At 39.7% G+C, this 25,449-nt stretch overlaps 2 protein-coding genes across 3 annotated transcripts; one reads left to right on the top strand and one right to left on the bottom strand.

Moving 5' to 3' along the window:
• Positions 1–7,685: 7,685 nt before the first annotated feature.
• fam78ab (family with sequence similarity 78 member Ab) lies at positions 7,686–13,311 on the bottom strand. Of its 2 annotated transcripts, XM_037691783.1 has the most exons (3): positions 13,281–13,311; positions 12,353–12,656; positions 7,686–8,317 (listed from the first exon to the last, which is right to left on the bottom strand). In XM_037691783.1, the coding sequence occupies exons 2-3, from the start codon at positions 12,613–12,615 to the stop codon at positions 7,756–7,758; spliced, it is 825 nt and encodes a 274-aa protein (XP_037547711.1). In that variant the 5' UTR covers positions 12,616–12,656; positions 13,281–13,311; the 3' UTR covers positions 7,686–7,755. The 2 variants fall into 2 exon arrangements, with proteins under 2 accessions (XP_037547711.1, XP_037547710.1); XM_037691782.1 differs by lacking the exon at positions 13,281–13,311 and having other exon boundaries at positions 12,353–12,681.
• Positions 13,312–15,181: 1,870 nt separating this feature from the next.
• Positions 15,182–24,140, top strand: LOC119424338 (inactive phospholipid phosphatase 7). Its single transcript, XM_037691802.1, has 2 exons — positions 15,182–15,662; positions 23,751–24,140. Exons 1-2 carry the CDS (start codon positions 15,182–15,184, stop codon positions 24,137–24,139), a joined length of 870 nt encoding a protein of 289 aa, XP_037547730.1. The 3' UTR covers position 24,140.
• The last annotated feature ends 1,309 nt before the right edge of the window (positions 24,141–25,449 follow it).

The raw sequence follows: 25,449 nt of genomic DNA, 5'->3' as shown, positions 1-25,449 counted from the left end.
ACAAAAAGTGAAAATAATTTGTGAAATTACAATTTACCATTACAACATTTTGAGATTGGTGTTTTATTTTTTTAAGGTTACAGCAATCCACGTTGGTCCTTGCTCCTCAGACTAGCCGTTTGCTTGTCAGTCCGGTCAGATTTAAACTGTTTCTTTAAACTGAGGCCTTCAACGAGCTGTCTACAGCAGGTAAGACATTTATAGTTCATAGCCTTATCCTGAGCTCTGAACTCTTGCTGTAGGTCCCAATAACTGGAGTGAACGTTGTCATGTGTTCCCCGTCCTGACTGACAGTCCAGATGGCGGTTTGAACGTCTCCCTCTTACATAACTGCAGGGGTCAAGATTAGGAGGGATTTCTCTGCTTTGTTGCAGCTTTTTATTTCAATTAAAGTTGCATAATGTTCTCCGGATGTCACCTGCAGGCACTGAAGAGTCTCAAAGCCTTTGAGGGAATTTTAAATTTTAAATTTATCTCACAGACGGGCTTTGATGTCAGTAATGGTGTCTGACTGAAAACGCCAGATTATTGCTGCTGTTTTTGTTAAAATAGGTGCTCGCTTCATCTAGTTGCATATTTGTTTGTGTGTTCTTGCCATAATTTTCTGTTATTATGAAGGTATTAAACATGCTGCGTGGTCTAACGTTATCAAACACGTTGCTTAGATGATTGTAAGTCCATACGAGAGCGTTGAAACTTTGTTTTAAAGGGTTTAAAAACGTTATTTCAGCTCCAAGAGTCTGAGCACGTGTGATCAGGGAGCTTTAGTCCAAGTGGCAAAGATATGTCAAAGGTCAGCGCCACTGATTGGGCCGTGCTGTCGAGCGATACGGGCTCTGTGGGAGTGATAATAGGAAGGTCTGGGACGATGTTACTCTGGTTATTTGGGAGAACAAATAGCAACAGGTGGAGGTTTGCAGCCGTTTAAAAATAGCAGCTAAAGTGCTGCACAGGAATGTGAGCAGGAGAACGAAGAGTCTGCGTCAGGTCCACTTCACCAACACGGCTGTCCACGTGAACGTGCATTTTGTCGGGTAAACATGTGTTTTGTTGTTTTGTAGAGTTTGCAGAAGCGATTCTCTGAAATGAACATTAGCCACAATGCTAAGCTTTAACCTTTGCACTTTTTTACACTTTACTAAATGATAAACGGACACAACGGAGAATTTGGTTCAGCTCTCTGTAAATTGGTTCATTTCATTTTATTGATACTTTTAATAAGATCCAAACAGATTCTGAAGACGGATAAATGTTTTATTCTCTTTAAAGTCGAGAAAAACAAATCTATAATTATCCTGTTCCTTTGTCCCACGAATCTTAACTTTTTTACAGATTTGATTTTATTTATTTATTTGTTACAATAATTCAATCTAAAATGAAAATAAAGTTCAGGGTTTTTTTTTGGGGGGGGGGGGGGGGGGGTTAAGTGAGATTGAGTCTGTGCCTTAAAAAATATGTATACACTTTGAATTTTTCCACATTCTGTCACGTTACAAACATGAACTTCAAAGTATTTTACTGGTACTTTAAGTGATGAGCCAGCACAAAGAAGCACACACAGTGTGTGTGTGTGTGTGTGTGTGTGAAGTGCAAGGTTTAACACTTTTTAGGTTTTTACAGATTCCATCCATCTTCTGCTGCTTATCCATGATGGTGTTGCAGAGGCAACAGGTCCAGGACAGAAACCCAGACATCCCTCTCTCCAGTGACACTTTCCAGCTCGTTCTGGGGGACCCAGAGGCCTTCCCAGACCAGAGAAGACACACAATCACTCCAGCAACTTCTGGATCTTCCCTGGCTCCTCCTACCAGTGGGAGGTGCCTGATTACCTCTAAAGGAGGTGTCTGCAACCTGCGGCTCTGGAGCCACATGTGGCTCTTCGGTCCCTCTTTCAAGCTTTGACCAAAACTGACATAAAACTGAATTTTATATGACGTTATATCCACAACAAAAAATGAATAGTTTTAGCTTTTTTCCTATCATTTCCTTTTGCGATTATGTGGATACAAGTACTAATACACAGATTAAATTATACTCACTTTAACTTTATTTCTTCAAAGTATCATACTCAATTTCTCCATATAGGAAAAAAAAAACATATGCCAGCACAGTTCATTGGTTTAGTTAAAAAAAATGGCAAAAAAAAAAAATACACACATATATATCCCCCCCCCCAAGAATCCATTCTTTTGTGATGGACTTGTGACCTGTTCAGGGTGTCCCCCAGCTCTCGCACAGCAATAGCTGCACATGGACACCAGTGACCCCTCTGACCCTTAAAGGAAGAAGCAGATAAAGATGATGGATGGATGGAATCCAGTCTTTTCTTTTGTCTCATAATGTAAACATATCAATAAATATTAACAATCATTGGATGTTTTTAGTTGTATAATTTCACCCCTACTGGCCAGAAAAGCCCCCTCTAACAAACTTAAAGTGGCCCATGGGCCACCAGTTGATAATGACAGTTGCTGCAGGTTTGGCTCTGGACACGTTTAATTTAGTGAACAAAAGGGCAGAAATGGCTCTTTTGATCGTAAAGGTTACAGACCCCTGCTCTAAAGGGAGGCGTCCAGGAGGCCTTTCGATGCAGAGGAGCAGCAGTCCTACTCCAGATGACAGATCTCCTCTAAGTTGGGCTAAACCCGGTCACCCTGCGAGGGAAGCCCATTTCAGCTGCTTATTTCCAGGATCTCCCCAATCTGTCCATCCATCTCTCGCTCCATCACTTGTAAACCAGACGCCCAGATACTTGAACTCCTCCACCTAAGGCAAACTCTCCCCAAACCAGAGGGGGCATTCCACCTGTCTCCAGCAGAGAACCATGGCCTCAGACTTTGAGGGTGCACTCTGAAGGTGCTAACAGAACCACATCATCCACATAAAGCAGAGATGAGACCCTGAGGTTCCCAAACCAGACGCCCTCCTCTCCACGACTGCATCTCGAGATCCTGTCCATGATCACCACAAACGGGATCGGAGCCCTGGTGGACTCCAACCTGCACTGGGACGTTTTTACAAATTAAAAGCTGAAAAGTTCAGCATGACCCTTTACTCTGATACCTCGGGATTATTAATGAATAAAGACAACCTGGGTGTAGTTTAATCTCTGTATAAATCCAGCTGGTCTCTGAAGGCCTCAGAGGTTTGTGACAAAACAGTGATCAAACAGCATCAGGAAGACCAAGGAGCACACCAGACGTGTGCAGGGTTAAAACAATATCCTTGGTTTTGATTAATTCACTGAGCTCTGATCAGGTCGTTATGAATCCTGCTGTAAAAACCAGGAAGTAATGTTTTTGTCAAATTATTTCCCATCTCAGCTTAAAAGAAAAAAAACAAACACAACTCTGAACACTTGAACATTTTATTCTTTTGTGAAAAAAAGATTATTTAAATATTTTCTTCAGGGGCCATTTCCCCTCTTGTGCTTTTTGTTCACAGTTTTTTTTTTTTTTACATTGTCAGAACCAATCCATTTTCAAGTATTAGAGTCAAAATGAAAACAAAAACAACACATTCTGCTCATTTTCAATTGCATCTCTTGTGCTACATTTGGGGTTTACATTTATAACAATGAAGCATGTTTTTTGACATAAGAGAAAAGGCGAGATGTAGGAACCCTAATGTCAGCCGTTAAAGTAAAAACCAGGAAATGAGGCCAGGTGAGCTGTGAGTCGTCTTGATGAGATTAAACAAGACAAAAGTAAGAAGATAGCCGCCCTCTGAAGAACTGTAAGGATGTGGGTTTAGGAGAGGACGTGTCCGTTAGCTTGGCACAACCCGACAAACATGGTTCCAGCTGCAGTGTTCCTCTGGGATTATAAAAAGCGTTGAGATTAACCAGACAGAAACGGGCCTCGTTAGGTGTCGAGACTTTTCCCTTCACAGGACTAGCAGCGTCTCTCTCTGCATAGTTTTGGCTTATTCCTATATTGGCACCATAAAATCAAAAAAACAAAACAAACATTTAAAGTTGTGTGTTTCTGTTGCTTACAAAGCAGGAAGTATATTTTCCAGTAATGTGACAATAAAACCTAACGCAAAAACCTGCTGACACTCTCTGTAACCTCAATATTTTTAGGTTTAAATAAAAAAAAAAAAACAGCCCAGCAGTCGAGCTGCGCTTCACCTCCAGTCTGTCAGTCAACAGGTGCGTTTGTGCGTATGGCTTTGATAGTTAGTGCATGTGCTCAGCAGGTCCACGTGATAAACGAGTTCACGCTGCCAACGTGACACTGCTGCGACAATCAGATACGGCGCCGGGCCTGCTCCTTTCCCCTCGGGGTGTTTGTGAGTTTGTGAGGGGAGGAGCTGGACCCCCGCTTCATGACGAGGACGTGACCTTTGCGGCGGTGTCTGTGGAGCCGGTGTGAGCGAGGCTGCGAGTCCTGAGCGTTACCAAAGATCTCAACTTAGAGCAGTCGAACCAAGGAAGTGACCGTGACAGGTTATACTTTATACTTTAACACGCCGCAAATTCAAATAACGTTTGGCTGCTTTCCAGCTGCGTACAGAACACGTCAGCATTATTTTTAATTGGCATCGATACCTTAAAGGACTGTGTTTGTCGTCACCTTTTTATTCGTCCCCCCTGCATGTGCATCTTTTAGCCCTCTTTGCTGTTTGACTCCAGCTAGCTCAGCTCAGCTCAGTCCAGTGGTAGCGTTGAAAAGTGTGTCACCACATGTCTAATTATGACTGCCTCTTTGTTTGCTTCTCCCTCACTCTTTACCACGATGTGACTCAGGCTGAGGCTGCGCATCGTAACCATCGGCGAGCTGAGATATTCATCTACCCCACGCCACGAGTGGAATCTGATTTGTCAGCTACGACTTTATGGACTCTGTGCTAGAACACATTTAAAGAGTCAATTTTAAAGACATGTTCAATTTCTGAGGATGGGTCCAGCTTCCTGATCAATTATCCTCTATATTTTAGGAGAACGGGATAAAATCCCTTAACTATTTACAAGAACTGGTGTGTATTTTATTTTGTATCTGATTTATATCAGTTTGAATTAACTTCTGGCTGCAGTTTTGAGTTTATCGTTCTGATATAAGGCAGGTATTAATCTTCTTCTGTCACTTTCACCCAGCAAATATCTTATTTCCCTGACTGTTGAGCCGTTCCCTGAAGGTCTTTATGAAAAATGAGCTCTATCAAAGCATCACAGCTTGTTATAAGTTTCCAAAATGTTGCCTAAACTAGTGAACTCAACAAGAATCAATTACACCCAAATGCTTCCAAACTATCACGCTACATTATAGCCAAAGTTTCCTATTTAATGAAAAGGAGAAGCCTATAGACTGGAACGGAAAGCGCTGACTAATCCTGGATCAGGCGTTTATGCCATTAACTTCTTTGGATGGAAGTCAAATGTTTTATCATCTGAAAATAAAAATCTTTGCACACAATCTAAATGTTTGGCTTCACACAGCGAGGGAAGAAACTCTGCTCTCCTCTTTCTGCCTCGTTCTCTCGGTTCTCTGATATATGGGCTTCGTGTTGTTGGGCGTTGATATTTAGCTGCTTGTTCATGCATGTGCGCCTGCATGAAGCTCGCAGGCGGTGAAATAGAGGAGGGAGAGCCCCACATGCAGGGGGAGAGCTCCGACTGGCAGTGAAGTGGGTCATCTATATGCCAGCCGAGCAGCATTAACCTCGCACGCTTCCTGCTTTGCTTTCAGCCTCGACAGTGGATACAAGTAAGAGAGGAGTGACGGGGGAGGCAGGGGAGAGCGAGTGAGAAGGGCGCTGTTGAAAATAAAAGAACCAACAAAATGGAGAAATTGGTAAAGAATTATTTTCTATTTTGAATAAATTGGTGTTAATAATGGAAGCAGCTTAAGATAATGTATTTAGCTATTTCTCTATTTTACACCTTAGTAATAGACGAAATTATTGTTTGGTGTAAATTATGCAAATAATTTTGGTAGCAGCAAGAAAAGGAGGATGGATTAGAGAGGAGGGGCATAAAAAGAAGCTGATATGGAGTGTAGGCCTGTCACGATTACACATTTTGCTGGGCAATTAATTGCTTCAGAAATTATTGTGATAAACGATAATGTTGTTTGAAATTTGACAATAATTATTAATTATTGTCAAAATTAAGAAGAAATGTTGGTTAATTTGTTTTTGTGTAGTACCTTTTTTGACCACTGTATGGCAGTATAAGACTGTTTGAACTGAAGGATGGATGGTGAGGGAGCGAGCAGTGTGTCTCTTTAAGAAAAATGGGAGGGAGGCCCCTTGACGTGACATGGGCTGTCTCTCTTCGGTTCTCAAAATGGCGGAAGCTCGGTGTGGTTTGAGCTCTTTAGCGTAGCATTTTTCACACAAAGCGTTTAATAACAAATCAGTAAACAAGTTCTCAGCTTCTTTTTGCAGAGAAAATCTTTTTACAGGAAGGTGCGGGTTTCAACCGTGAATTTTGGAGCTTCAACAAGATGGAGTTTTTTTTCCCAATGTTGGCCTGTTAGCTTAGCTCATAGCTTAGCTTCGCAGCTTATAATGATACAAAAACACGGTTTTGGACGGTTAAAACTGATTTTAAAGAGAACGGGAGGGGTCCGTGAAGAGCACCGGAGTTGAGCCTTTTGTCATCCAGTGTCTTCAGTAGAAAGAGAGAGACACGAAGAAATGATAAAGCCGATAAATGAGAATGAGTTCGATAATTTTCATTTATCATGCGATTAATTGATTTAGTATGCATTGTTTATTGCGACAGGCCTAATGGAGTGACACAGAAAACAACCTATTAGTAGAAAAAGTGTCTGAAATGTGGTCAGCTCTGAAATGATTTTTCTCCAGATGTTTATTTTTTTTCTCTTTAGTTCTAAAGATGAGTGTTGGCTTCACAGAGTCTCCTTTGTTGCATAATGCACTTCAAATGCAACTCAGCTAGTTTGATTGTGTAACTGCTTCCACACACATTGCTGTTGTGCTTAATAGAGTAAAATAAACGCAGGTCAATATAAAAATGTATATTTTAGCCCTGCATTTGCAGTTGTGCTATCGTTCCAGTCCTAAACCCACACATGCCAGCACCAACAGTCTGGAAGAAACAGGACAGTTGATCAAATACTGCATTGTACTTTGATTAAGGCAAAACATTTGCAGTGGGAAGCAATGTAAACTTAAGGCAGCATGGATCGGATGTCTTGCATGTTTTTTTTTTTTGTTTGTTTTTAAGTACTAAAATGTACTTTGTGACTCACAGCAGTTTGTCATGTAAATGACTCAACAAGATTAAACAGGAAGTAAATGCACTCTTTTCCAGCACATAAATACATATATATATAAAATACCTCTGGTATTTGTTCACACAGTTTGTGCAGCGGTACATTGTTCAAACTCTCCAACACTCAAACTCCACATCAACTGGCTCCAGCAGCCAAAGAGTAAAATTAAAAACAAATCTCAAATACACTTCTGTTCCAGTTTTTGCTTTTAGCACAGTGAGACCCGACCAACGGCTGAAGGTAGAATGGTTGCAAATGAATTCACTCGTGTTTAAAAGTTTGTTCCAGCCCCGTTTTTCAAAGCGACAGCTGGTCGTCTCCTCTGCAGCGGTCTCATTTGCCTCTTTCTCATTTCCGTCAAGGTTTTTAAAACACGGAGAACACTATGGAGGCAAAATAAGTGGTAAATAAATATCAAAAATTGTTTAAAGCACTGCAAGCTGGTTAAATTATTATTATTATTTTTGTAAAAGGGCAAAGTGAAAGGAAATAAAAACTGAGATGATACTGATCAGGTATTTGAGGCCAGTCTGGTGACAGGAACAGGTGAGTATTTGGGTGGGATGACCACCACAGGGTCCCCTTTCTTTGGCCGCCACATAAGCACCTGGGCATCATTGGCGTTGGGCTTGACCATGGCGTTGGGAGGTATGAGCTCATTCTTGTACAGTTTTTGAGGCTGTTCCTGGGTCACTGGTTCCTTTAAAACAGCCCTTTGACCCAGTGGCTTCTCTGGGTTGACTTCAATGAAAAGACGCATCCTCCAGTGGACTGTCTGCAGGACGACTGTCTCTGAGGTGGCCTGATTGATGGCAACCAGCCAGGTAGTAAAGCTCTGGTCACGGTGGATACTGCTAAGCAGAGGCACGTTGCTGTCACTGACTGGGACTCCCCAGGTCACGCTGGGATAAAAATTATCATTCATACTAACGGTGAATTTGCTCTCTCTCTTGGTGGGCCCTACCACAGTGAAGGTCTCTGTTGTGTTGCCGTACCACGGGTAGTTGACTCCGTCTGAGTCGCTGATGGCCTGGATCTTACCATCACGCAGATCTGGAAGCTCCCAACTAGACCTGGAAGATAAAATAGTCATGGATGAGGATTTATTTAGAAACGGAGTCTTGGTCTTTGTTTATCATTTAAGGTGTATTTGACAGTAAACTGGAAAGCTGTTCTGTTTGGAACTCCCTGGAAGACCATTTGTTTCTACAAATGGAAGGCATTCTTCTTCAGCTTTGGATCTTTATTAGCGTGTTCAAACTGAGACCCCTGAAATTGAGATTAATTGGATTTTGAGGAAGAAGAAACAGGAAATCAAATCTGAAGAAAATGCAATGCGAGAGTGGAATGGGCACGATTGCACTCATCACATTTCACGTCATTTAAACCAAACAACGTAGTGAGCGTGACACTCGTTTCACTCTTAGCAACTGTCTTGAGCCCATTTGCACCTTTTGCCAAAGATCAGGGGTGTAGCAAAGGTTTTTATGGTGTAGAGGGAGGATGAAGTGGTATAGTAAGGCATTGTGCCACTAAATCAAAGCAGGTAGAAGCTACTGTATATTTAAATCCAATGGTCAGCATTTTAGTAGATTATGAGAATATATCATCACCTAATATGGCAACATAAAAATTATCAACAGTAAAAGCCACTTTTATTTTAAGTCCTGTAGTTGGACATGAGCAGATATGAATGTTATGACTCTGCAAAGCTCAAGAAAACTGTTAGTGCAGCATTTAGTACAGCAAGCCCCAAAAGAACCAGGAAGATGTCTGTTTTAGTGGATTTCTGAAACTATTGCCAGCTTGACCTTATCCATGGTAGTAAAACTGATGTTAAAAACTCCAAAAAATACAGTCAGGTAAAAAATAATTATTATCCAGGAGGTTTACATGAGGCTCGGTAAAACAAAACAAGATTCTTAATGTAAAACTAGTTGTTCATCTCTTTCTGTGTTGATAATGCAGAATTTCAATCAGAATAATGTTTTTTTTTTATGTCTGTGAGTCCAACTAAACAAAAGAGAGGCAAAAAACGTGTGTCAAAGCTCGACAGTATTTAAACGCAACATAAAGATAAACTATTTCAACAAAAAGCAGGGGACTCCGAACAACTAAAGTCACCTTGAACCACTGTTTTATCCACCTATTGATTTTTTTTTTTCCACCCACACCAAGAAAAGATTACCTTTCATTCCCTGAATTGGAGGATCAGCACTACAGAGGTGATGCGGTTTGATCTGCAGCTGAACGACTTTCTGCCTGCCTGACCTGGACTCACGCTCTCATTTATCATTCCACCCAGGAGATGAGATGAGGCGTAATAATGGCTTAGTTTTTATGAATGTGTGTGAACATATTTACATGTTTAATCTGAAAAGACGACTTAATCCTCCCAGCAGACGCATCTAAAACATACAAGTTTTTATTCCAATAAATAACTCTAATTTCATACCACATATAAATATCCAGCATTAGTGTTCAATGAGAGATGGAGCGTCAACTTCACACAGTTCAAATGTTGGTCTTCTGGCCCGCTGAGGAACTTTGATCACTAGTGTGAAAGCTGTTGCAGAGATGTGCCTCACTTCCTGTTTGTGTCTTCATTGCCTGCTTCGTCACAACTTAACGGACCACACTGTTGGAATGAAGGCTCCTGACAGAACCGCAGGCATGTTAAATACACATCATTTCCTTTAGAAAACAATCTACTACCTAACTCTGACTTGAGCGTTTGTAAATGCTGCATACATTTATTTTACTGTCTCATTTTTCAAGCTTTAATGAATGCATGTTTTAAACACTACAAGGCACAGCAGGGTTACAAACTGCTGCTGTGGTGCTTGGTTGCATCATTTCCTGTTATCTATGCCTGCTAATCTCAAGCTGTCTGCAGTTCAGATGAAATTTGCAAGAAAAGTTTCATCAGAGTTAAACATAAATTAAAAAGACTGTGGAAATGACTTTTATCCTGTTTGTCAAACTTTGTTGTCAGATTAATTTGCATGCCGTGTGTTTGAAGTGACAACATTTTGCTGACAGGACGTCTAAGACGTGCTTTCTGTCATACAGTAAATGACAAAGAAGAAGGAAAAGAGGTAAAGCGCGTAGACTTCATCCGGTACAGTGCTTCTAAGTCTTTGTGGTGAGGCAACCATTGATGTCTTGTGCATTGGACGCTTGGACTTTCATAAATCCTACATGAATTTCCTCTTCTTGTTTCACTTCTGTTTGTGCGCTCGCTACTAAATGTGCACAGATCGCCTAAACCTACAGATATGAACTTCGGTAGAGCCGAAGGATGGGAGTGACGAATGTGCACAGAATTCTGAGAACATCACCCAAAGCCAGCAGAGAAATGGTGCACATCAACATCGTTAGCGTTTACGGTGTGCTGAAGCTTTATCAGCATTAAAATAAAATACTGTGAGATCTTTAACACAGCACTAGATGTAACAAAATTCCATCATAACGGTTCTGATTAAAGTTTGTGAACAACTAATATCTTGCCTGTTGTAGATAGCTCGTTGAAGAATCTTAGTTTAGAGAAATAAAGTTTACCAGATAAAGGAGCTATAGTCTGAGAGGGGCCAAAACCAATGTGGATAAAACAACTCTAATCTAAAACACTTCATAGCACTTCATGTGGTTGAAATGAAACTTTTACACCACTGTTAGTGTAGCATTAGTTAACTGCAGTGCTAACGCTAGCTCCTGCTGATGCTATGTGCTGACAAATAACCATATAGATCTGTGCAAATAGCCACATAAAGCAAATATTTATAAAATGGTGTTGTTCTGAACAGCAATTAAACATTTCAGATTTGAGTTGTTTTAAGATGTCTTGAACCTGCTCAGACTAGCCACGACACTTTCCTCCACATGACCCACTTCTGTAACGGAGTGCGTTATATCTTAATTAAAATCCTTTCCAGTGAGGAGCTGTGTGTGTGTTTCCTTAATGTTGGCCCGTGAAATCTTCTGAAAAAGCAACCAGACGTTGATGTTGTGGATGTTTTTTGGTTCTGCGCAGAAATGTTTACTGAACAGGAACAACTAAGGTAATTATTGCAGTTGTTTTATACAAACGCACACATTTCAGCAGAAATGTTGTAATCAAAAGCTAAACTTTTAACAAGTTGTTGAGGTTTAGCTGAGCGTGCATGGGAATGATGGGGTGTGGGTATCTGGGAGAAGACCGCGTCTCTAATCTTAGTCATGCAGCACTCAAACATCCTGCCCTGCAGTGCATACAGATAAAGGTTTGGACCAGCGTGTGCAGCCCATGCAGTAAATAAGATGGCAACCATATTTCTGACACACGGGAAAGAGTTGCAGTTACCTGAGCTGAGTTGTAATTGTGCTTTATAATCAGAAACATCACTATAACTAAAATGCAGATTTTGTAAAAGTTTTATTTCCTCTGGACTATTATTGTAATTTATTGTTCAACAAATAAAGAACCTTGACTCCTTGAATGTATTTTAGTATTTTTATAGCATAAATCACACATTTAGACTTTCACAAGTAACACTTTGTTGGTTTGGATTATTTTAGTGACTCTCTCGCTCATTAGGAGTTTGATTTTCTAACTTTGTTTTGTTTGACCTTTTCTAACGCCTAATTAGAAATTTAGACTTGAGTTAAAAAATAAAAACTAGTGTAGAGTACTTATATGTGTTGATGCATTTTAATGCTTTAAAACTTTTTTAACAGATCGTTTTTATACAAAAAGGGGGACTTTGAGATTCCTAAATAAATTTCATTGAGCTTTATTTGAGCTTTCCTTTTTGACGTTTGATAAATCAAACAGTGGAGCAGTTTTGTTTTTGTTTGTTTTCTCAAATATTTAAGTGTAAAAATGATATCTTTTTCTATTTATTTTTGCTTCCAAAATATTTAAGAGCACACATGTGGACAAGCATTTTCATATGAAATTGATCACATCTGGTGGGACTAATCTGTTTCACTAATGAAATGACAGACAATTATCTAATCAAAGGAGCTGAGCCACATTTGGATTCTCAAAAAGCTGTGCCTTGGACATGAGTCTCACCCCATCATCTGGGTGGTGGTGGTTAAAAGTAGTAACAAATAGCTGCACTTACATCCCTTTGTCCCCGTAGGTATTGTAAAACTCCATGTGGTTACACGCCTGAATCCAGCCGATGGTCCACGTCTCTTTGGCCGCCACAGGAGGCACCTCGACCCGCGCGTTGGCTCGGAAGTGCGGCGTCCTGTAGCGCAGGACCACGCTGGACGTCTCGTCCACGATGGTGGGGCTGGAGTCGATGGAGGCGTTCAGATCCAGGACGATGACGCTGTCTCGGAAACTCTTGGGCTTACACCTGATGCTCTGGATGCAGCCCATCGCATGAAACTGCAACCCGATCCACAACAACGTCCGGAGGTCTGGAGGAGGAGAGGAGAGACGCATGGAAGAGAATCACACTTGTGCTCCCTCCATCAAAGACCAAAAAAAAAAAAAAAAAGTCTACAAAAACTGATTATTCACTGAGCAGGTGGTCAGATGGGAAAAAAAAAAAAACAAAAAAAACATGCGACTTTGAATTGAAACTGTCAGAGGAGAGGAAGACGCAGCGCGCATGCCTTCCGGTGCGTAAATGAAACTTCACGAGCCAACTTCTCATCCAAGTCACAAGCCTTCCCACAAATAGAAGGGAAAAAAATCAACAACAACAACAAAATTAAAATTCATCCCGGAAGAGGTCTGCTGTGAAGTTCAGCTTCATTATGAACTAAATAATTAACAAAATGACTAATGTTACGTCTTGGCATCAGGTTTCCTTTTGGATCATTCTTCGTGTCAGCAATTCCTGCTTCAGTGTTCAAAACATTTTAATTACATTATCGACAACTAACGGCGACATGTAGAGCAGAGAAATGTCCCTTAATTTAACCATTAATGTCATTCTGTAGACGTGTTTGCGGATTAAGGGTTAATGCAGTGCAGTTGAGTAGCGGTTTTATTCTTAGCCGATAAAAAAAAATGACGTGCATAAAAAGGGAGTCTACCTATAAAACAATGAACTGGAAGGTCTTCATCGGTGTGAATTCCTGGAGAAATATGGAGCCAGCGGCGGGCTCTCACAGTTCTTCGGTCGGAGGGGTAATTCCGTTATTTTCCCCTCCCGGTGGCTGCAGCTGAAGTCCCGCTGAGAGAGGCGGCATCTCCGGGACGGCTAGCGGAGTTCGAGGAGCACGGCGACATCCAAAGGACACCGCCGGGTTAACTTTTGCGCCCGTTCCGCCGTGTCCATATTTAGGGTAATTTCAAATAAAAGTCCGAAATATAAAGAAATAAATAAAATAAAATAAAATAATAATACGCCTCATTCGGAGGACGCGGTTGTCACATAGTTTGAGTTAGCTAAAGATGCAACTTAGCCGACATTTCTGCACGAGCTGTCAGCTCCCTGTCGACTCGTCCCATGGCAACGGCAGCAGATTCACCCCGCTACACATCGAGCCTGCGAGCAGCTCAATAAGCATCTTCATGACGACACTTCCGCCCTAAACTGTAGGCATGCTGGGAAATGTAGTAGTTCTTACAAGTCTGCGTTTTATGCTGTTTTTACAAACAAACATCACAAAACAAGCTGGAAAAAGTTGTGTTAGTCAAGACGTGGAAATTATTAAGTTATTATTAGCCAACAGAATTATTTTGAATTTTTTTTTTATTCAATCATTATTGAGCTCGCAACAGTTTCCACCTGTGATAGTGATTTTTAAATGTGACAAACAGTGTGGCTCTACTCATGCTGTGTGTCTTATGTCTGTTTGGTTGGCAGCATTTTGTACTTCATCCAGTCTTGTAAACTCATTGGAGATGGGTGCTATGGCTTCTTATGTACACAGTAACTTATACATTTTCCAAAAAAATTGAACTTTATTTACATAACACATGTGCAAAGAAATACATTAAGATCTCTTAAAATCCTTCAAAAACTTTGTTTTCTTTAAAATATATTCCAGCATGCATGTTCTATTTTATCATATTTTGCTAGCTTGTTTATAATTTTATGTTTTAGCTAACTTTTACTATTTTTTTACCTAACCTTTTGCTTTTTTTAGCTAGCATTTTGCTACTTTTAGCTTCTAGTTAACCTTTTTAACATTTTCAGTTTTGAACAAGTATGCTTTTGTGTGTTTTTGTTGTTAATGTTTATTGGCGTTTTGCTGCCATTTTAGCTTTAACAGCTCTTCAGAAATTTTCAGCAGTTCTTCAGTACTCAGTCAGCTGTATTTTCCCGGTAAATACAATGTATCTACTTTAATTTAATTTAATGTTATTTGTGCGTGTGAACACGGTGCCCATGTCTGTTTAAGCACCTTGGAGAACTCCGCTCCGCAGCGGGGCGCAGCGCAGAAGCTGAATCCGGATTGTGCGTAAACTACGTCAAAAATCAACGGACGCTGCGCAGACCGACCGTCTATTATCCTCATCTTTACCTGCTGGTTTTTGGCTCTTTGTTGTCTCTCACCGAGGTGTGATGGAAGCAGAGAAGGGCATTTAGAGAGACACTGTGAGGTAAGACCTCGTTTTTGCGTATTTCCTGCCCATTTGTTTACCCTGCGCTTGAACGCACCTGTTAGCTGATGCTGCAGCGCAATGAAATGCTCATGTTGTTATTTTTGTGTTCATGCTGTAGGTCGAATTTCACAAGGCTAGCTGGAAGTATGATGCACCATTTAATCCACTGCCTGCCTTGGTGCTACAAGCAGCATGGGGAGTTCACATACCGGAGGCTCTAAATATATCTATTAAGGCCACAGGAGGGGGAGGACTGTTCTGGGGGGGTTTATTCTGGGACATTTCCCCTCTGTGATAAACTTGAATGGCCACTTGAATTACCTCGTGGAGGTTTACAATCGGTTATACCATCAAAGGAAAAAAGAAGTATCTCTATCCAATCATGCCCTCGACTTACACGGGGAGATCCAGGGCGCGTGAGAGGAACAGTGTCCTGAGCAGACCTGAGTTCATGTCCCTCAACCAGCAGGCCCCCCGCGCCTCAGGCGGGCCCCCGGAGAGCCGCGGCGGCTCCAGACGACCACCTCAAATCAAGCACCAAAGCAGCCAGAAGGTCGAGGAACCTACCGACAGCGGCAGCAAGGACAGGAGGGAGTCCACCAAGATGCCGGAGGAGGACTGCATGCAGCTGAACCCTTCCTTCAAGGGAATAGCCATGAACTCCCTCCTCGCCATTGACATCTGTCTGTCCAAACGCATGGGGGTGTGCGCTTACACGTCCTCCTCCTGGGGAGGCTGCCGCTCCATGGTGGCCCTGCTGGCGCTGACGGGCCACGGGATCACGTGGATCATTGGCACTATCGTGTGTCTCACGCGGAGCAACACCCTGGCAGGACAAGAGGTCTTAGTCAACCTGCTGCTGGGTAATCACATCCACCACCATCTCCATCAGCACCACAAAGAGTCACGGAAACTTACATTTTTATGAATGAATCTCATCCACATTTTGTTCTCGTCTTAAATCAATGTGTGCACAGATATGCAACAATTATTCAAACCGGTTTTAACACAAGTTTTTTTTTTTTTTTTTGAAGGTTTAGACACGCATAGCAATATGTTTCATCATTGTTTTTTAGAAGAGGTCACAAATAAAATCTGCTAAACTGCTTTTTTACAAGCAACACAAGCTAATTTATAAAAGGTCATCTGAAATTACAAGGACCTATAATATGTTTCCTTTTTGTTTATTAACAAAAAAGGCAAAGATGTGATTAAAATTTCACAAAAAGGAAACAAGGCTATGCCATGCTTCCATCCCTTTGTCATATTTTTACTTTTTGTTCTGGGGTTTTTGTATGGTGTTTAACACAGTTAAGTCAGGTCCTCTGGACGGTTTCTTTTGGTTGAAATGTTTTGTCTTTCATCCAAAAGACTTCATCAGATCGAGGAGCTGCAACAAACTATAAATGGCACCTTCTCAAAGTGGGTCAACCGGTTTGATGGTGCTCAGATTGTTTCTGTAGTCCACCCTCTCCGCCGCCAACTCGTCTGAGGCAGTCATGGCCAAAGTGGTCAAAATATCCTGATTCATGGTCAACAATCCAGGTAGAAAAATCTAACAAAGTTAAGTCAGGTCCTCTGGACGATTAATTTTGTTGAAACTGAACTGGTTGACCCACTATGAGAAAATTCTATTTATAAGATTGAGCTTATTGAGGCTCCTCAGGCTGATGAAGTCTTTTGGATTAAAGATGAAACGTCTCAACCAAAAGAAACCAGAGGACCTGACTTAACTTTGTTAGATTTTTTTTTAAGTATTGAGCATGATCAGGATGTATGCTGTTGTTTCTGTGCTTTCTTTGTGTTCAGTTTGTTCCTTGCCTCCTTGTGTTTCTGCCATTTTCAGCACTTTTCCGCAGTTAGTCTCAGCTCCATAGTCCTGCCACACCTGTTCTCAGTTGTCACTTCAGCCCAGGTGCACTTCCTTATCTTCCCCAGTCAAAATATTCATTCACCAGTTGAGCATTGCACTTTATTCCTGCCACGTCCAGGTATCCTGTGCTTCTTTGTCTCCTTGTGCCCATCCTCACTGCATAACTTCTGCAGCCACAACAGCACTTTTGTTTTCGTTAAATTATCTTTTTAGTTCTTTCAGTCTGTCTATAATCCTGAGTTCAAACTCGTGTTCATCGTGACACTCATTAGGAGCATTTGTTGTGAATTACTCTCAGCTACCACCACACCAAACTTTAGCACAATATCCATAAAATGGACTGAGCTAAAGTCATTTTTATGTTCTCTAAAGTCAGCTGGCTGTGGTGGCCATCTTGAATCAGGTTGACTCCATAAGTTAATCAGTTATAGATGCATATCCATACTTTCTACAAGTTTCTTTAACACTCCTCCAGGGTTTATTTTTTTTCTAAGATATTTTGGAAAAAATAAAACCAGACATACAAACACATGCACACAAACAACATTACAGATCCATTACTATTCAGCGTCAGGTGGTAACAAGCTTTATATACTTTAAACAAACAGAAAACAGGTATTAAACATGCAAAGAACAGTGTATTTCATTTGAAATATTCTTAAATGTTTGGATATTTTTCTAAAGCGTGCTCATTTTGATGCCAACAGCAAAACGTTTGTTGTTCCATATAGGCCTTAAAAGGCTGAACATTACTGCAGCAAACAGGATCAGGTGTATACTGTTCATATAAGTTCAGGTTTTCAAACGTAAACATAATTTACCTCTTCGTAAAACTCCACATGGATACATACTTTGTAGTTTAACAAGTTGAGAAAATGTATTTGTTTGTTTGTTTGTTTGTTTGTAATATTGCCAAGAATGTATGTGCATAAAGAATAAGCCTTCAGTGTGTCTCACTGGAGAAAAATAGATTGTAAAAGAAAGCATCAAAGGTTTGTTGGATTTTGAGGCTGTATCTTGTAGTTTTCAGGACTGCTTGGAAGGTTTAGGAAAACATCATGGTTTAATAAAGACAGTTACAACTAAAGTAAACAGATGTTTATGTCCTATGGGGTGATACAGACAACAACAGTAGACAATGACAACAATAAACTACAATAAAAATGCAGTTAAAATAAGAGTAGTGTATAAAACAATAAATCAGAGTGCAGTAAAACAGGATGAAATACTAAAAACAAGAACATATCTGCTTTGATTTTTCCATTTACATTATCAAATGTTTGAAACCCCTTAAAGAAATCAAGGTGGACAACTTTAGTTCCTGTTGCAAGATGTTCCAGGTTGCAGGAGTTGAGTAGGAAAAGGCCTTTTTGCCAAGTTTAGACCACAATGAGGGAACGCTGCAGGTAATGATGGCCGTAGAGTGCACGTTGTAACTGCACTGACGATATGACATGTGGGAGGAGATATAAGAAGGCAGCAGATCAAGGAGTGATTTATAGATGAAAATGAACCAGTGTGAGATCCTACGTGTAGATGATGACCAACTGACCAGTGAGTACAGAGAGCAGTGTTAGTAGTTACAAGCAGTTATGAATCTTAGCGCAGCATGGTAGACAGCATCCAACATCTGCAAGGAGCTGGCAGGGGCATGTAAATAATGTCACCATAGTCAATGGCCGATAGGAAGGTAGCGGTTACAAGACGTTTTCTGGCATTCAAAGTTAAGCAAGATATATTTCTGAAAAAGAAACCCAGTTTTAATCAACTTCTTTATCGATTTTTCAATATGTGGTTTAAAAGAGAGATGTGCATCAACCAAAATTACCATTTGTACGAATCTACAAACTCATTAGGAACACCATGCATGGATGAGATAGGAGGAAGAGTTGCTGGCGCTGACTTCCTGTTGGAAAACAACATCCCTTTGGTTGTGTCAACATTTAACACCAGCTAGAGGTGGAATAAGTCTGTCTAAATTATGTCAAATGCAAACTGTAGAAGCTGGAAAACCTTGGCAACTGTCCTGATGCATGCTCAATAATCCTTGGCAACTGTGTTAAATCGGCAATAAACAACAGTGTCATCAGCATAGAGATGCAAGGATTCGTCAGGAATGTTTTGACCTACATTATTTATATGAATTGTAAAAAGAGTGGGACCTAAAACTGAGCCTTGTGGCACACCATTGGTGAGCATTAGGTAGCTAGATGAAGTGCCGTTACGTCGAATACATTGCCTCCAACCTGAGAGATCGTTTGAGAACTAGCTAACAGTGTGATCTGAGAAGCTTATGGACAAAGGACATGCTGAAATAAAATCCCAAATTTAATCCATCTGCACAAACACAATAATTGTTTTGTTATGTTATGCAGCGTCTCAACATTTAAAACATAACATAAAATAATTTTATATATGTTAGTCGTGTGCAGCAATAGTTTAACATCCTGCCAGAGAGAAAGAACTAAACACACAAACTGAGCTGAAAATACAGAGGATCAAAATAAAAAATAAACACAAGCAATATAAAATGACGTGTAGCCATGTTTGGTCACTGATTAGAAGCCAGCGAATCTATGGATTTGTGATACCGATGCATTGTGTTTGGATTATTTGACCTCGTGCTCTAATTCAGGATCATCTGCTGGCTGTTGAGGTCTGTAAGGGGAAACCCCGCAGCTGGTGAAGAATTAATATTTGATGCTGACTGAAAGTAGGTTTTATTTTCATCTACTGGCAGAGTAATCTACCATGACCGATCTGTCAGGGTTGGTTTACATCAGCTTACTGCTGCGACCACGTGGACTGCACAGTGCAGTAATATTCCCTCTTGATTAACTGTTAAACATGCCAAAGAGCAGCTTTTATATCAAATACAAAACATTAAAAAGCCCAAAAGCTCCTTTTTTAGGATGTAAGTTCAAACTTTCTGGGGATAGCAAATGTTTTTTTGTTTTTTTTGTGACTGCTTTGTATTTTACTCAAATGTGTCTGTTCCTTAAGGAGCTTTTTAAGTGTGATGTCTGAGATTATTTGTTTCTCTGAGTTTTCTGAGACACAGTTTGGCGTGTTCTGGCTGTGCCTTGTCTGTGTCCTGGTGGATGCTGACAGCAACACTCACACAGCTGTTGTCTCTGCTCAGTGGAGCAGATAGCTCACTATTCAGCACTATTTCCAAGAACTGAGCTGTTTGCACCTCTTTCTTTCTTTTTTCTTTTTTTTTTGCTTTCCAGCAGTTTGCATGAAAACAGCAATTACCACAAGCGTTCCATCGATTTTTGGGGCAAGCATTTTTTATTTTTTGTTTGACAGATGTGCTGTTTCTGTTAATACTCACTATAAGTTAATTATCATCCTGTTTATTTATTTAAAAATGATCATTTTATGTGTACAGAGGCGGCATTGAAAATAATAAGCAACAAAAAATATTCCCACAAGATTAATTTATGTTGCATTAACAAATACCAGTTATTGGGGACTGCCTTTTAAAAAGCAGACACCTATTATTATTCACCTGGAAACGGATTTCTTAACTTTATATCTTATACATTTTCCGTCGACTTTAATGCGATCTGAACCGCAACGTGTACCCCCTCAGCCCTGTGATGTGTGCTATTACTTTTATTGGCGTTTTGAGTTACCGTGGCAACATATTTTGCTAACAAAGACACCGTTTTCCCTATATAAATGTATTTAGGTTTGCTCTCAGCTACCATTACACCAAATTTTAGCGAAATACCTCTAAAAATGCCCGAGTTATCGTATTTTTTTCTCGTTTATCTAAGGCGGCCATCTTGGATATTTGATTTGGATGAACGTTCTCAGCTATAACCTCACTAAATTTCAGCTCTATATGTGTAAAACTGGCTGAGTTAAAGCCATTTAAAAGTAGCGTTGGTGGCCATCTTGGATGCCGCATTTGATGGGAAATGTTCTCAGCTAGCCCCACACCAAATTTCAGCTTAATATGACTAAAATTGGCTAATTTATAGTATTTTTCCTTTTTTTGCTCAGGTGGCCATCTTGGATTTTGATTTTCAGTCAAAGTCTATTAGGGATCGTTCTCAGCAGTACACCATATTTCAGCTTAATAACTCTAAACATGGCCGAGTTATCTTATTTTTTTTACTTTTTTAACTAAGGCGGCCATCTTGGATATTTGCTTTGCATTAGGAATGCATAACAACTCGCTCTCAGCTACAACCATACTAAATTTCAGCTCAATATCTCAAAGAATGACCGAGTTACAGTCAATTTTGTGTTTGCTGAGGTAGCTGTGGCAGCCATCTTGAATCAAAATGGCTCCAAACGTTAATCACTTCTAGACATTTAGTTGATGATAACTTTCTGTGAGTTTCAAACAAATCCAACAGTGACTTTCTGTTTTCTCCATGGACCTCTACACTCCAAGTGATTTCACAGCAGCAGTTAAGTGTTCTGTCAGTCGTACTGTCAAATGAACAATTGAAATTGGCAGCAGCCTGGCAGTCCCTGTCAAAGTTTCTCCAGGAACTTTCTAGTTAATTATTACAGTGTGTTTATTATAGGGATGTCATTCTAATCCAAAAGTTAACTATAACAGGTTTAAGCGTTTACAGTATTACCCTCGCATGAGTTTGACTTGTTGCACTTCTTGAATCTTAAGGTTCAGACAGTTTGTCGTTGACCAACAAATTTAAGGAGAATTCAGGGTCAGAATGTGCCTGACTGAAAGTGCGATCATTAACTAAATGCAGTTCGGCTCACATAAAACATCAAATATGTCGTTTCGTTGTGTAAACTGCAACTGTTGCTCAGAAAAAGGTTGGAATTGTCACTGTTTTTGCCCCCTGCAGAACCCCCCCCCCCTAATTATAGGATATAAAACAAACAGCTCCCAGAAATTTGTTCAAGAAAGTATAATTTAAATATGCCCTTTCATCCCCACACATATATAAGTCTTGGTGATAATAAACAAACTGAGTGCTCTCTGATGCTTTAATTTGACTAAACAGATTTGAAGGAAACAAGAATTGTTGTAGACAATTGTCCCTTTGCACATTACACTCTTTTTATTCTCTGCTTTTCTAGTTTTCTGTGTAATTCTGTTAATTAATTTTCTGAACATAAAGAATAACCCCACCAAACTAGATTGTTTTTTTGTTTCTGGAATAAAAATGACAGACTAAATGAGATCAAAGGTGAAATAAAGCTATGTAACCCGTGAAAACGATGATTGTGAGTGTGTGAAGGTGGGCCAAAAGAGGGTAGTGGATATATTTGGGAGTGTCGTGGAGTTATTTAAAGGTCTCCACAAATCTCTGGCATGTGAGCAGAGGGACCAAATGTGGCTTAATATTATTGTACTGGTTATTCTCGGTCACCAAGATATCCTTTTACATATTTTACTCCGGTTGTTCACTGACTCACTAGCGTTTTACACTTCCACTCGTTTGAATCTCCATTGCAAATATTACACATTGTTTAAACTGCTTATTTATAGAGTATATTGTTAGATTTGTACATCATATGCATCTATTTACTGATCTACAAGACAACTATAGCCAGAAGAATGGAAAATGAAACAGAAGGATTGGTAACTCAATTTAAAAAATACAGTAGAGACTAACTTGCAGCAGTAATTGTGACATTTTAAACATTTATCCATTTTGTCTTACTGGTAATTCTTTATATTAATCATGGTCCAGATACAGCTGAACTCTAGACAGTGAGAGAGAAACGTCATTATATCAGTTTCAATGGATATGTTTAAGAATTTGGCACAAAGCATCAAAACTTTACTGAAGATGTGAGAAGGCGTTTGATTGGAGGACTTCATTTTTTTGTCAAATCATGAAAAAAAAAAAAAAAATTATAAACTCATTAAGTTTGTAAACTTAACCAGAATTAAAGCTGTGAATGTGCAGTTCTGACTGTAGTGAAGCATGGTGGTGGGAGGATGGTGATAGGGGCCGAACGAGGGAAAATTACTTTTTTGTGGACGATATATTTCATGTGCAGCTCTATAAATGTTTATATATCATTGTATTAATTAGAATTCATAGTGAGTAGGGCTGCACAATATTATCGGCATGGTATCGTATTGGCCAATATTAGCGAAAAAGTTAAATATCCATCAAAATACTCACCGATATAAAAGACACTGCTTATATATGTATGTATATATATATATATATACGACAACCAGTGACAAGGAGATTTGAGTTCATCATTAAAATTGTATAACCATGTATTGGGCTTCTGTTTTAAGTTAATTTTTAATTTAAGAAACTGTCAGGTGTATCTATTTATGCACTATGTGCTTTTCACTTGTCGCTTGTGAACAGGTTGAGTTAAGATTTGTGCAAATTTACAAATTTGCACTGTTTGAATGTTGTCATCGTGTTAGAGAGAGTAAATGTCATGAATAAATTTGACATTTAACATAATTCAAGTTGAAGTGTTACATCATTTTCTGCCCCCTTTTTTTGGCATCTACATCTGCAAGACCATGCAGAATAATGTACTGTAGTATTTTAATTCCACAGCAGAGAAAGCTATGTAGTCTCTGTAACTAGGTCTAGGGGAAAAAATATTGGTATCGGTTATCGGCCAAAAAAGTTTTAACATATTGGCAAAAAGGATATCAGCCAAAAAAACATTATCGTGCATCTCTAATAATGAGGATGATAATTCTGAGGGGTTGAATGTAGTAGATTGAGTTGTATTCACTTGAATGTTTGATTTTAAATTAACCATATGCATTCTAACATTTGCAAAAAGATTTATTTATGTTGTGTTTATTGCAGCATAATTCTTTGTTTTTCTTATTTATGGATTGTTAGAAGTTGTAAATTATATTTAAAGAGCGTTCAGAAGGAAAAAGAAACGGAGGTGACAATACTTTAATGCACAAATCTTTATTTTCAATGCAGTTCATTTTTATTTATTGATGTTTTGTAGCTGATGTGTATTTTTGTTTTTAGGAATTTTTATTATGACTGATTTTCAGAGAGCTGTTTCTACATTATTTTGTCTGTGCTGCATTACCTTGTTACGTACTCCGTCCTTTTTGTCTTCTTGCTGGTTTTCCTGATAGCCCTCGTCCTTGACGTCATGACGGTGGCTGGAGTCCAGAGACTCGTGAAGCGAAGGGGACCCTGGGAGATGATGCCAGGCTTCCTGGACTGCGTCGCCATGGATGTGTACTCCTTCCCTGCTGCCCATGCCAGCCGGGCAGCCATGGTCTCCAAGTTTCTACTGTCCCATCTGGTCCTGGCTGTCCCACTTCGCATCCTGCTGGTGCTGTGGGCCTTCCTGGTGGGCATGTCCCGGGTGCTCTTGGGTAAACACCACCTAACAGATATGGTGTGTGGCTTTGCGCTGGGCATGCTGCACTTCAGTCTGATGGAGTCGGTGTGGCTCTCGTCCAACACCTGTCAGACTCTCATCTCCATCAGCACGCTCAGCTGGAGCCCCTTTTTTTGAGCCTTTCCTGCAGGACTTAGCTGAGCTTATAATTAGTTCTTTAAGGTTATTTTGACAACAGTTAGACTTTTTTTTATTTTACAACAGGCCGTGAACAGATAAAAACACTAATGTAACGGTGCAGACGGTGTGCATGTATTTTTATTTTTTTTAAGGCGAATCCTATAGTCCTTACAAGTCATACAGCTTTAAATCTCCATCTGTCACACACCTTTACCCTTAAAATGTTTCAGGTAAATGCTAAAGGCAAAAAAACAGCTGGATTTATCCTTAAAAGTGCACACGAAAACTTGTTTTTTTAATTACCGGTATCTAACCTGTTTCTATGCACAACTACTAATATCACCTTCACTTTCTTTTTTCTTCTTTTTTAGTTTTGAGTTTGCAAAATGTTGAAATTCAAGTGGTACCCTTGTATTGAGTTATTTTTTATTTCTGTGTCATATTATGATTGTTTTGGATAATTCCCAATGTTCTTAATTGATACTGTTAATATTTTTGTATATGTCTGTAGTTTTTATTTTTTGCTTTCATCTGAACTTTTCTTTTTGAAGAAACTGTTCGTGCAAAAAACAAAAGCCCCAGATGGAGAAACTACTATTTCACTTCTACTGTGGAGTCGAATATAATCTGACCTTCAAATTATTCAGCTTTTTTATTTGAATATTTCATTGTTGATAGCCTTGTAATTGTTTATGGTTGGTTGGTGATGAGTCTGTAAGCCACACTCAAATTGCTTAAGTATGTACAACCCCAGTTATAAAAGGGTTGGGACATTGTATAAAATGTAAATGACAAAAATACGATTTGCAACTTTTATAAATCCATATTTTATTCGCTGTGGAACAGAGGAAACTTCAAATGTTGAATCAGCAAAATTGTATCGTTAAAAAATAAATGGTGAATGAACTGTACTTATAAAGCACCTTTCTATCTAATCAAGATACTCAAAGTTCTTTACATTAACATCTGTGCCATCATTTACCTCCACACACACATTCATACAGCGCTCTACTACATCTTCAATTGAACAAATCCTGATGAATCAGTGCTTTTAGATCACGTTCATACACTGATGGGACCAATATATCAGAGGCAATGAGGGGTTCAGTGTCTTGCCCAGGGACACTTCACCATGTTATGGCAACCCATCATTAAAAGATGGACCATAGTCAGCAAATACTGTAAAAGTAAGTGGTACTATTATGAAACAACTAAAATAGCATTTTAAGACTAATTGAGTTAATTGGCAACAGGTCAATAAGAGACCGAGATGAAAAATATAATTTTAAAGAGACTGAATCCCTCAG

This window comes from Nematolebias whitei, chromosome 18, assembly GCF_014905685.2.
Source record: "Nematolebias whitei isolate Nwh7 chromosome 18, NemWhi1, whole genome shotgun sequence".
NCBI classification, from domain to species: Eukaryota; Metazoa; Chordata; class Actinopteri; order Cyprinodontiformes; family Rivulidae; genus Nematolebias; species Nematolebias whitei.
Note: the sequence above shows the minus strand (reverse complement) of the source record. Positions and strands in the feature narration are given on the sequence as shown.